The sequence below is a fragment of the Eretmochelys imbricata genome, chromosome 22 (assembly GCF_965152235.1).
Source record: "Eretmochelys imbricata isolate rEreImb1 chromosome 22, rEreImb1.hap1, whole genome shotgun sequence".
Lineage (NCBI taxonomy): Eukaryota > Metazoa > Chordata > Testudines > Cheloniidae > Eretmochelys > Eretmochelys imbricata.
Window position 1 is genome coordinate 2230712 of NC_135593.1, and position 12456 is coordinate 2243167.

Sequence of the window (12456 nt, forward strand, 5' to 3'; positions counted from 1 at the left end):
TAGACAGACACATTTTTAGCACACTAACTTGAGCAGAGCTAACAATGTCTGTCTAGCCCCACTGGGAAGCGTGCTCCCTGCCACAGTGTAGACATCGCCTCAATGAGCATCTTATTTCAAGACGGCTTTTTGTCAATCTCTCGGCAGAATGCTTTACCTGAGAGGGATAGTTGATGGGGATTCCACAGAAGAGGCTGAAGTAATGCAAGGGGCATTTTTATATTTCACCATCTGGAGAGCAACTTCAGCTAGCCCAAAAAACCTTTTCCTAGTTCAGAAATCCATGAATTCTCAAAACCAGGAGATCAAAGAGAGATGGCTTGCACTGTAGCATAGCAGAATATGAGATTGCTTTCAGCATTCTGAAATCTGACTATGTTTCAGGTGAACAAGGCAAATTTTTGTCAATATTTCATTAAAACATAAAAATGCCCAATTATTTCTTGAGTATTTGTGATCTTCTAAACATTTAATGGTACCCAGATGGCATCACTTGAGGGCATTCTTGGTCATTTGACATTGCACCTATAGCCTAGAAATTTCACTGACTGTATCACAAGCAGAACATTAAATTAAAAGTTTCTAAGTTTTCGGTTCTCTTACAAAGGCTGCTCAGCTCACAGTCTGGTGCCCAATCACCAGACCGATTTACACCAGCATGTGTGTCCCCCGTCTGTACTTCCTGGGGTTTGTCACTCTGGTATAGGAAGAGATGGAAGTCTGAAGAGTTGACATTCATTTAATCAGCACTAATCAGGAATCTAAGTGGATCCAACACTAAAGTCTTTCAAGGTTCAGTTTTAAATTCTGACAATTTGCAAACTCTGATTTCCCTACAGTTAGATATTTATAATCATTACAATCCTTTACTTAAAAAAAGCATCAATCCTTTTGCATCTATAAATCTTTCATAAAAGCAATGAAAATGAAAACAGACCTGCCTCTCACCTGCATGTCAAAAAAGGCATTGCATGATAACATCCATCAAAGACTCAGTCATACAGAAAACAGCTTGCCCTAAAAACACTTTTGTTCTTATCAAAAACAACAACAACAACAACAACAAAAAACTGGCCACAATATGTGCCTTGTAAACATGTGTCCTTCACTTAAATAATAACCCTGCACATTCTACTGGTCTCTTAAATGTGCACTCCTGTCCATAGCTGCAGTGTATTGCAGGCAAGCAGGACACTTTGTAAGGGTATCATTACTTGATTTTGTCATACATAATTTTTAAAGCGATGTGGGGGGCTTGTATGTCAAAGATCAGGGTTCCTCTAAAATTCCTCAGGCTGCTGATTTAGGTAGGCAAACATCTTCCCAGGAGGCATCTGCTCTACCATAAATCAGGGAACCTTCAATTCTTTACTACTCCAGTGAGTCACTCTGCTCCAAGCCAAGGTCACTGACATTCGTTGTCTGGAGCTCATCATTGTCTTCCTCCAGTTCTTCTTCTTCTTCTTCCTCCATTTCATCCTCCTCCTCATCTTCTGTTCCATCAAGTGAGTCGTCATGAGCTGCCATCATGGCCTGCTGCATAGCAATGGTAGCATTATCGGAAGACAGGGACTGCAGGTTGTCCATAATTAAGGAGCCTAAAATGAAAATAACACCTGATATAAAGAATTACATTTGCACGTTTTACCTTGCTGAGGCAACAATGCCATCTGACAACAATGCCACGACTGCTGACTTGCTATGGATTGATCCACATTGGTTGGCATTTGCCATACCTTCCATTCAATACGAGATGTAAAAATCAAACCTTCTCTTTAACCTAATACATTTTCAGTCGTAATCACAGATTTACACATCAATATTTCTGGTAAAACAACATAGCAGCTGAATTTTCAGTAATAAGTTTGAATCTGACATATTCAGTGTGGAAAATACTACTATCAATACATGGAAGTTTTATCTGAGGATCTAACAGAGCTTTAAAAAGATGGGTACTGTTATTAATTTAGTAGTAGTAGTAGTATCCATGCTGTAGAGATGGGAAAACTGAGGCACAAAGGGACAGAGGCTGAAGTGTTCAAATTCGTATGCATACATGTTGAAGCTGAAGTTTCACAATTCTGGAGGTTTTATGCTTAGTGGATTAATTTGCATATTTTATTACCATGCATCACCTTATTTACATACATGATATAAAATGTCCTAATGACCAGAACATGAGCCTGGTAAAACTGCAGCCTGGAAGGAACTTTGAGAACATAAAAACTTCTGGTGGAGAGGTGACTGACAGTTTCTTGCAGCTGTGGCCCTTGCTGCTCCTTGCCCAAGGACTGGACAGAAGGGCTGTGATTGAGTTTCTGATACTAGTCATTGATGGTGGCTGCTGCTTCCCTTGTCTGGGAGGGGGATCAGGCTGCTTCCTGCCATCAGCTGGGAGATGCTCTGACTAGGCTGCCAAATGTCTAACTGGCTGCTCATTGCCTGACTGGGACATGCTGCTCTTGCTGCCAATCCCTGGTTCCAGCTTGCAGATGCCTCTGGGCAGGGAGAAATGACTCTAGTGTCACTCTAGCCAGACCTCCAAGTCTAACCATGGAGATCCCCCTAGAACCACTCTTCCTGTGGAGATGAAGCCAAGAGCATCTCTGTAGTACTCAAGGAGATTTAAGCTCTTCCGAAGGAGCAACTCAGAGGGCAGCTGTAAATAGGAGCCTTCTGGCTAAATCAAGAGTCGTAACAGGTCTTTTTTGCACCTGGCATCTGACAGTGCTGCCAAATTTCGCAAATTTTGCATGAGTCTTTCAATATTTGATGTTGTTCTTGAAGCCCCTTCTGCTGGAGTCATATCAATATATGAGAATCAAAGCTTTCATTCAAATAACAAGATTCTAGCCTTCATGGTTGTGGAGAAAAACCTGACAATGTGACCCAAGACCACCCAAAAGGCTCAGGAACCAGGAGGCAAATAAAAAAACCCTGACATTTTATTTGTTTGTTTGTTGGTTTCAAATGTTCAATTTTTAGCCAATCGCATGACTTTGCGGGGCCTGATTTGTAATTTTTTAGGTTGATGGCACTGGACACCTCCAGCCCAAGAGACAAGTCAAGGTTTTCTGGGGTGCTGGTACCACAGGTCCCACTGACTGATGCTGTGGAGTGCTAGCTGAACACAAGCACTCAGGGACATGTGTATGGTTGCTTGAATATGTCAGGCATTTCAGGTCTATTCCCAAAAAGGCTATGCACTCACGTCACCAACCTGCTACTTCTTTACACTTTGCTAATATTTCTCTTCTAAGCAACACTTTAAGGTTGTTATCATTATACGTATTTATAACTGCCCATCACTGTAATATCTGGATCACACTTTACCTTGGTTACCACCAACCAAAATGAACCAGATCCTCAGCTGATGTAAATCAGTAGAGCTTCACTGAAGTCAACACATCTGCACCAATTTACACCAGCTTAGGATCTGGCCCAATATCATCCCCAAAACACTGGGCAAACATTTTGTTCCTCCACACTACAACTTACCAAACATGTCTAAGACTAGCGATGGTAAATAGCAATCTGTGTTAAAAGACAGAACAGTGTACTAAATACATTTACACCTGGTACAATATTGGGAGGACCTGCAAACACCTGTGAGGATAAAAGAATCAAAAAGTGATCAAAAAAGATTGGAGACATAGGCTGAAAATAATTAAAACAGACTCATCTTGGAAAAATACATCCAATACACTGGGGAAACTAACCAGAAACACAGAGAACAAGATAGGCTACTGCCAGTGAGTTGCAATAGTAAAATAGTTGTGCTGAAAATGGAGGCCTGAATCTTGCCATTTGCTCCACTTGAATGCAGACAATTCTGGAACTGGCTCCCTAAAGCCCAGCCCAGGGTCAAAACTCTGATCTGCTTCCAAGTTCCTAAGAGAGAAGGGGAAACCCACTGTACAGATGGATGGACAATAAGGGTTTAGAGAATGACTTGCAGGAATAGCACGAATAAGCTGCAATTTATAAGAGACAGGCTAACAGACTGGAAATAGCTACAAGGTATTAACACTAAGGAGGAATAGAAATTACTTAGTGATATACAAGAGATTTAACTAGGATAAACTGGATGAAATTAAGACAGGGAAAATTTAGGTTCAACATCAGGGAATCCCTGTCAGTGAGATGGATTTGGTATGGAACAGTCTCTGACCACAAATGGAGCAGGCCCCATTGCTTGGGACACTTAAAATCAGACTGGACAGAATACAGGGAAATACCCTGTAAGGAACAACCCTGTATTGCTCCCATTCTTGGGATGTGCACTGGATGACCTAACATGTCCTTTCCACCTCTAGATTTTATGACTATATGATTGCAATGCAGCCTGCAGTCAGTGGGGAGCCTAAACAGAAAGTGGTGAACCTACAGGCTGCTGGATTTCAGATTTCAGATGCCCTGTTTCCTGATCCTGTGAGCATCACCCTTCATTCTGCTAGCCAGAATGTATCTTCTGAGCACAGTTGTCATGGTGGGACATCAGGTGAGAAGTAGTCTCTGAGATAACTGGGGGCTAGACCAGGGCAGGTTTGCAAAAAAGGGTCCAGAAGGCAAATGAAGTATGTCAGCATCCCTAGGTTTTGGGGAAAGGGAGGCTAACCTCCACGAGTACTTCCATCTCTAAGCCTTCAAAACTCATTAGTAAGGCCCCTCAAAAATCCAGGAGATTGGTTTAAAAATCATGTTTTCAAGCTTTTCTCCACAACCACGATTTACTTAAAAATAAAAGGTGGGGGGAGAATGCTGAGATTCTCATCTAAGCACATGCCTCCATGAGCTGGGGCTTTAAGAAAAACACCTCATACTGTGAGACTCACAATAACATCATGAGAACTCCAAGAGCTGGCAACACTGAATGTTACGCCTCTCTGCTTTTCCTTCGTCTTCTCTCTGTTTCTCACTTTCATTTTCACATTATTGCACTTGTGCTTATTTTTCTCCCTATTTTGTAAATGTCTCTGCATCTCATCCTCCCCTTTTCCCAAATGCTCCTTTTCATCTGGAGAGTTATGACTTTTAGTACATTGGCAGCTGCCCTCAGTGTTTGCTGCTCTTCACTTAAGCTAAGGTCAAAAGCAGTAATGAGTTAAGTAATAACACCCCCCCCCCATCTTATTAACACACACACAGAAAAGCCTTGCAAATCAGATTGTAAAATCTCTGGCTGTTTGAATTATTCATTGTTTAATCTGTTTTTAAAACATATAATATTGGGAAAGTGCAGGATAAGAAACTATTCAAGAAAAGCAGTTAACACAACCGGGACATTCTATATGTTGGGGAGCATCCTGTAACCCCCATATTCCTCATTTATATATAATTGTGATATTGCATATAAAGCAGGCCATGTGAGGTATCAGGGGAAAGATTATGATCTGCTGAAAGTCACTGTTCTATCTAAATATGTATATCATTAATGCATATGAAATTATGAGAATAGTGTTGTATGGTTATCACTAAAATATGCTGTGGGTTTTTGGAGGCGCCCAGATACTAGTTCTCCAGAGACAATGCCAAGGGAGGTAACGAACACCTGGGTGGATGCTGAACAGACATCACCAGCCATTGTCCAGCAGGGGAACTACAATTCAATGACTCACCTGTATAAGGCCACACCAGGGGAATTGCTCAACCTTGCTTGCCTGAGAACTCAGCAATGCCCACCACACAAGCCTGGATTTGTGTTCTCCAAGCACATGGGTCAGAACACAGGGCCCCATGCTTGGCCTTTCTCCTTCCCCCACCTATGCTGCAAGCAACAAGGACACTCAGAAGACTGAAGACCCCAACAGAGGAGACTGGCCCAGGACTCAAGGGTGAAATCTGTGTACTATGAACTGCAATATCCAGCGGGGTGAGAAAAACTGCTTAATCTAGATGTTGCCCAGTCTAATAGGGTTGAGAGTTTAGACTGCATGCTTATATTTTGTTTTATTTTGGTAACTAACTCTGACTTTTTGCCTATCACTTATAAATCACTTAAAATCTATCTTTAGTAGTCAATAAATTTGTTTAACTGTTGATCTTTACCAGTGAATTTTCTTGGAGTGTTTGGTAAACCTGCTCAGGTTTGCAAAGGCTGGTGTATATCCATTTTCTATTGATGAAGTGGTGAACCAATTAATAAATTTGCACTGCTCGTCTTGAGCAATGTAAGATGGTATATTCCTGAGGTACAAGGCTGGGAGCTAGGGGGTGGGATTTGGCTGGTGCCTTTCTCTGTGATTTATGAGTGGCTCTGGCAGCATTCAAGATGGCTGTGGGGTTCCACATGTGGTTGTACTGAGTGATAACAGCCCCTGGAGGGGTTTGCTGCTTGTCACTAGCAAGGCACTGTGAGAGACAGCCCAGACTGCAGAGTTAAGGGGGCACAGCAGTCCCACGGTCCCAGGCTGCACCCCGGGGATACTGTCAAAACAACATCTGCTTGAATTATTTATAGCAGCATCTTCAGAGAGCAGGGGAAATGCAATCTGTATATCTGTGATATAAGTGAAGTTTAGAGCCAGTGCTGCCTACAGCAGCTCAGAAACAGCTTTTAGTCTAATAGCGACAAGAAATTTTAAGAGGTGATTTTGTTAAATTTTCTGGTTTTTATCTAGTTGAAAAGTCAATGATTTTATGCAGCTTATGTCCCTATATGAATTCTCAGTGTCTTTCTGACTCTAATCTAGGACTGACAACTTCATGACTTGGCCAACTCTCAAGATATCGCAAGATTATTTTTTAAATATTCCTGGCTGATGTATCAGTCATTAGGAAAGCACTCTGCAGCAGTACATGAAGACTCAAAGGGAATTTCACAAACCTAGTGAGAACCAGATTTATGTTCCATTAATTCATGAGTTTAAGAATTGGCGGATACAAACTTCTTTCTTTAAACAAGAAATGGTCTAGTTCAACCACATTCCCAGTTGGGAACCCTCTTCTCCAGTGAGGCACCTAAGTCAAGTTGGCCCTTTCTTATGAAAAAGCAGAAAGTGACATTCAGAATTCCCAAGAGCCAGGAACTGGCATGGGAGACCTAGTTTCAAGTTCCTGATCTAGATCAAGTAGAACAAGGCTTTGAATCGAGGTCTCCCACACCCTAGCTGAGTGCCCTAACCCTTAGGCTATTGGGGTATGATGAGGAGTTGGGTTTGGATTTCTCACAAGAAAAGACTGGATTTGGTGCCTAGCTCCAGCAGAGGGTTCATGGCAGAGATGCCCAGGGAGAGGGAGGCGCCTCCCTTCAACCTGTCAGTCAGGCTCCTAAGGCCCAGGTCCATGGGAGTTAGGCATCTTATCACCTTTGAGGATCTGTCCCTTTTTTCTCATTTCACTTCCGGCTAGCTTAGATGGCGACCTGCTCAGTTTGCTGGCTTCTGAAAGCCCCTTCGCTGGTGCCTGTGACACACAGCTCCTTAACAAAGGGTCTCTGGTTCTTTCCAAACAACACTCACCTCAGACCTGACAAACTCACCACACCAAACACATTTTACAGGATATTTATTCATCAAGAGCAACATGAACAGTGTCTACAGAGAACTCGTAGCATTTCAAGATTCATAATCATTGCAAAATGTATGTCGGGTGAATTTTAAAGAAAAATTAATTTATATTGAAATGATGGTTTACGGACTAGGAGTAGAAATTAGTCACCAGTGGTTAATGTGTCTTAGTGATAGCCCATTTGCATTTTGCAATGCTAAAACTTTCAGTGGAAAAACATCAGAGGCAATTGCAAACAATTGAAACCATGTGAGGGTAAGAAAGGAACTTCACGACAAGACAGGATTTCTGGGAACAGACACAAAAGGCTGTTTTCAGTGTAGCACAGGAGAAGGAGAAGCACTCTGTATCTACTCACTGAGGAAACCTCTTGTGAAGCGGTGGTGTTTTCATAGAGTTTGGATCCTCATTCTTGGGTACAACAGTCTGAACTTTGGGAGGAAAACCTACTTTATTAGACACAGGTTTTCATTTATGATTTTGTTTTGCCCACAAAGAACAGTGATAGCAAGTTATTCTTGCCTGGTGTTTGCCTGTCCCTAAGATTAAAGTCTCCCCTGTCCAGTGCTCCATCTGGCAATGAGGATTCCCTGAACTCTGGCCTTAAAGGCTATTTGTTTCCCTCACTCTCTTTTGTTTCTAGTAGAATCTCTGTTCTTCCTTAAATAACCCTTCTTTTGGTTCATTACAAGTTCTATGTGGTTTACCGGAGCAGTGGTTTACAGTAAAACTGGTAAACTGCTCCTTTCGGGGGAGAGGATCTGGGATTTCTGTGAGTAGCCAGTGACAGGGACTGAATATCAGGGGACTCAGGGACTGTTAACGTGCAAGGCAAAAGAGAACTGGCACAGCCCAGAGGAGAGTGCCTGAGTGGTTGAAGGCTTGTGGTGCAAGGGAGTTGGCATGCATACACCATGGCAAGGCTCTCTCTCACTGAGGAAGGGGTAACAAGGTGACTTTCAGTCCGGGGTGTCCCAAGAACCTAACTCTCCCCAGGCATTGGATAGGAAGCCCAAGTGCTTAACTTGGGGTTGTGAATTTGATTGCGTGGCAGGGTACCTAGGAATAAGATGATGCAACGCTTAAGTCGCCTTGTGAATCCAGCCCTTAATTTCTCTGTGACTCAGCTCCCCATCAGTAAAAATGGGAATAAAAATATCTCTCACAGGGCTGTTGTGAGGATAAACACATTAAATATTGAGAGGTGCTCAGTGGGGCTATCTAAGTTCCATAGAGAGGTCCCCTCAATCCCCATCCAGGACCCTTTTCTCTAGACCATATTTCCTACCTAACTTCCAACAGCTGGTGTTTCAAGTGTGATGAGCAAGTTGACCTTAGGCTGATCCCATATAGCAAAAAATCAATTCTCCCCTGAGTCTTTAATAATAGAATTAAAGGTTGGTTTGCGGTCTTCGAACAATATTACAAATGGTTCTTTAGCTAAAGCAATTGTTTTATTCCTAGATTCCCAAGCCAGAAGAGATCTTTGGAAGCATCTAGTCTGATCCCTTGCATAGCAGAGGCGAAAAACCTACCTCACAATAATTCCGAGGGCAGAGCTTTTAGAAAAACATCCAATCTGGATTTTAAAATAGTCAGTGATGCCACAACCCTTCTTAAATTGCTCCAATGGTTCATTACTCTCACTGTTAAAAAATTTACACCTTATTTCCAGGCTAAATTTGTTTAGCTTCAAATTCCAGTCATTGGATCATGTTGTACCTTTTCCTGCTAGACGGAAGCACCCATTATTAAATATGTGTCCCCCAAGTAGGTACTTACGGACTGTAATCAAGTCATCCCTTAACCTTCTCTTTGTTAAGCTAAATAGATTGAGCACCTTGATCCTTTAATCATTCTTGTGGCTCTTCTCTGAACCCACTCCAATTTATCAACAGCCTTCTTGAACTGTGGACACCAAAACTGGACACAATATTCCAGCAGCATTCGCACCAGTGCCAAATACAGAGATAAAATAAATTCTCTATTGCTCGAGATTCCCGTTTTTTCATCCCAGGATCGAATTAGCCCTTTTGGCCACAGTATCACACGGGGAGCTCATGTTCACCTCCAAATCTTTTTCAGAGTCATTGCTTCCCGGGATAGAGTTCCCCATTCTGTAAGTATGGCCTATATTCTTTGTTATGAGATGTATATATATTTACATTTAGCTGTATTAAAATGCATATTTGCTTGTGCAAGTGATCCAGATCACTCTGTATCAGTGAACTGTCCTCTTTATTATTTACAACCCCAATTTTTGTGTCATCTACAAACTTTATCAGTGATTATTTTATTGTTTCTTCCAGGTCATTGACAATCCCCTTGGAACCCCACTGGAAACACTCTTGCTTGATCATGATTGCCTGTTTACAATTACATTTTGAGACTTATCAGTTAGCCAGCTTTGAATCAATTTACTGTGTGCCATGTAATTTTAATATTGATTTTCTATAAGTCTTGGAACATTGGGGACCTGCAATTACCTGGGTCATCCCATTTACCCTTTAAAAAATAGTTCTCATAAGGGAGACTCAAATCCTATTCACTTAGCCACAATGCCTCTTAGAAGGAACCTTCCATATCTTTGTGCTTGGCACTGATGTCTAAAAATGGAGTTACTCTCACACTGTTTCAATCTGCCTCTGGTGGCTGGTTCACAAAGACCAGCAACCTTCTCCTGATACCAGCTAATGTAGCTCAAATTGTGAAAGCCTGTGCTGGAGATGTGGGCTCAGACCTTGCTGATTCATAATGAGGGTACTTACAGATGCACACAACAGAATTATTTTCCTCTTTTTAAAAAACAAAAGAAATTACACTGGAAAAAGTGTCCAAATAACATAATTAAAACTGCAAAGTCAAGCACTTGAAACTTAGGAAATACCAGAGTTAAGATTAAAGAAAAGGAGGACTTGTGGCACCTTAGAGACTAACCAATTTATTTGAGCATAAGCTTTCGTGAGCTACAGCTCACTTCATCGGATGCATTCAGTGGAAAATACAGTGAGGAGATTTATATACACACAGAACATAAAAAAATGGGTGTTATCATACACACTGTAGCTCAAAGTGATCACTCTCCTTACAGTGTGTATGATAACACCCTTTTTTCATGTTCTGTGTGTATATAAATCTCCTCACTGTATTTTCCACTGAATGCATCCGATGAAGTAAGCTGTAGCTCACGAAAGCTTATGCTCAAATAAATTGGTTAGTCTCTAAGGTGCCACAAGTCCTCCTTTTCTTTTTGCAAATACAGAATAACACGGCTGCTACTCTGAAACCAGAGTTAAGATTGCATTCCATTCCTTGTGCATATATATTGTGATACAGTCTTTAATTACATGATCACGGGACTCTATCTTATTCAGCGCATAGGATGGATGGTACTCAGACATTGAATCTGGGTTGTGTAGGGAATGAGGCAGTTCTATAGGACCTCTACCTTACTTTCTCTGAAGTTGAAAGGCATGTAGAGAATGAGAGGGGGGACTGCAGGAAGAAGAATGGATGATTTTGTGATTCAGGCTGTAGCTGTCAGAAGATCGGAATGCTTTCTCCAGCTCTGCTTCAGAGTTCCTGTGTGATGCGGGACAAGTTATGTTAATCCACATTTCTATAGATGGCCACTAATTGTGTGTTCCTTACTCACCTGGGTCCGACAGAGAGACACCTGGGACTGATTTGCAGAAGTGCTGAGTGCTCACAACTGCAACTAAAGTCACTGGGAGTTGCTCAGTTCTGCTAGCAGTAATAGATTGTGGGCTGGAGGAATGAACATGGGGCTGGAAGTCAGGTGGTCCTGAAATCTATCTTTGATAAATCACTTCACCTCAGTTTTCCCATCTGTAAAATGGGGCAAACAATACACTCATAACTTCAGTGGAGTTGTGAAGATACATTCAATACTGGTTGAGAGTTTCAGATATCACAATGATGAGCGCCATAGAAAAGCCCAACAGGAAATTAATAATTTAATATTTGGTGCAGGGTTTGGATGGTGGCACTAGATAGGGCAGAAGCCACACACAGAATGGTGAGAATGAAAGGAAAAACTGAATAGCTGCCTTATTCCCTGAGCACGGTCCTTCCTCTGTACTGAATGAGGCAGAGTCCTGTGGAAAAAGAGTACGTGATCATGTAATTAAAGACTATCATATTACATATGCACCGGCAACCTCAATTCTGACACTTCCACTTTGGGGCTTACTTTATCTTTCACTATCCGGTTGGTTGTTTTCCTGTTACATCCCCAGCACCTCAGCCCTACCCTGTGTGAATTCATCCATCTTATGTTCACCCTCACTTATGCTGACCAATTAAACCACTATTTCCATCACCTTAAAATTTGCCTCTGGTGCATCTTAAAAACTAGCAACCTGTTTTACTACTTAGGGGAGCCAGAGTGCTGAGGCAACTAGGTCTACTGGATGGGGTACTAGACCTGGAGTCAGAAGTTGTGGCTGCTATTCCTGGCTCCCTTTGTATAATCCTGGGCAATCTGCTTCCATTCTCTTTCCCCTCCCACTCTTGTCTATTTAGATTGCAAGCTCTTTGGAGCAGAGAGCATCTCTCACGGTATCTTTGTTAGCACCTAGCACAGTGGGGCCCAATCTAACCTGATAACACTTGGTGCTACTTTAATGGTAATAGTAACAGTAATAATAGCTAATACTTGTTGCAATTTAATGCTGGTGTCAGGCAGACTTTACGAAAAAATTGTAATAAGGAAGTTGTCTCAGAGCTAATGCCTATAACATTAGGCAAATTAGTAAACTGAGGATCATTACATTTTAAATGTTAAATAGTTTGAAAAATCTCACCCTACCATCCTCTTAAAAGATAGACTGCTGGTTATGACTACGGGTGTGATGTTGGAGAAATACTTAAAGAATTTTGTGAAATGCCCATATTAAAAACGTCACAGCATTCTACGAGAATGGC

At 41.7% G+C, this 12456-nt stretch overlaps 1 protein-coding gene across 4 annotated transcripts in view; it reads right to left on the minus strand.

Moving 5' to 3' along the window:
* Positions 1 to 1371: 1371 nt before the first annotated feature.
* The window catches only part of PKNOX2 (PBX/knotted 1 homeobox 2), a 330589-nt gene continuing 319504 nt past the window's right edge, over positions 1372 to 12456 (minus strand). For all 4 annotated transcript variants that reach the window (XM_077839828.1, XM_077839827.1, XM_077839826.1 and 1 more), the window contains one exon: positions 1372 to 1598. In XM_077839828.1, coding sequence (XP_077695954.1) covers positions 1372 to 1598 — 227 coding nt within the window. The remainder of the gene's footprint in view (positions 1599 to 12456) is intronic.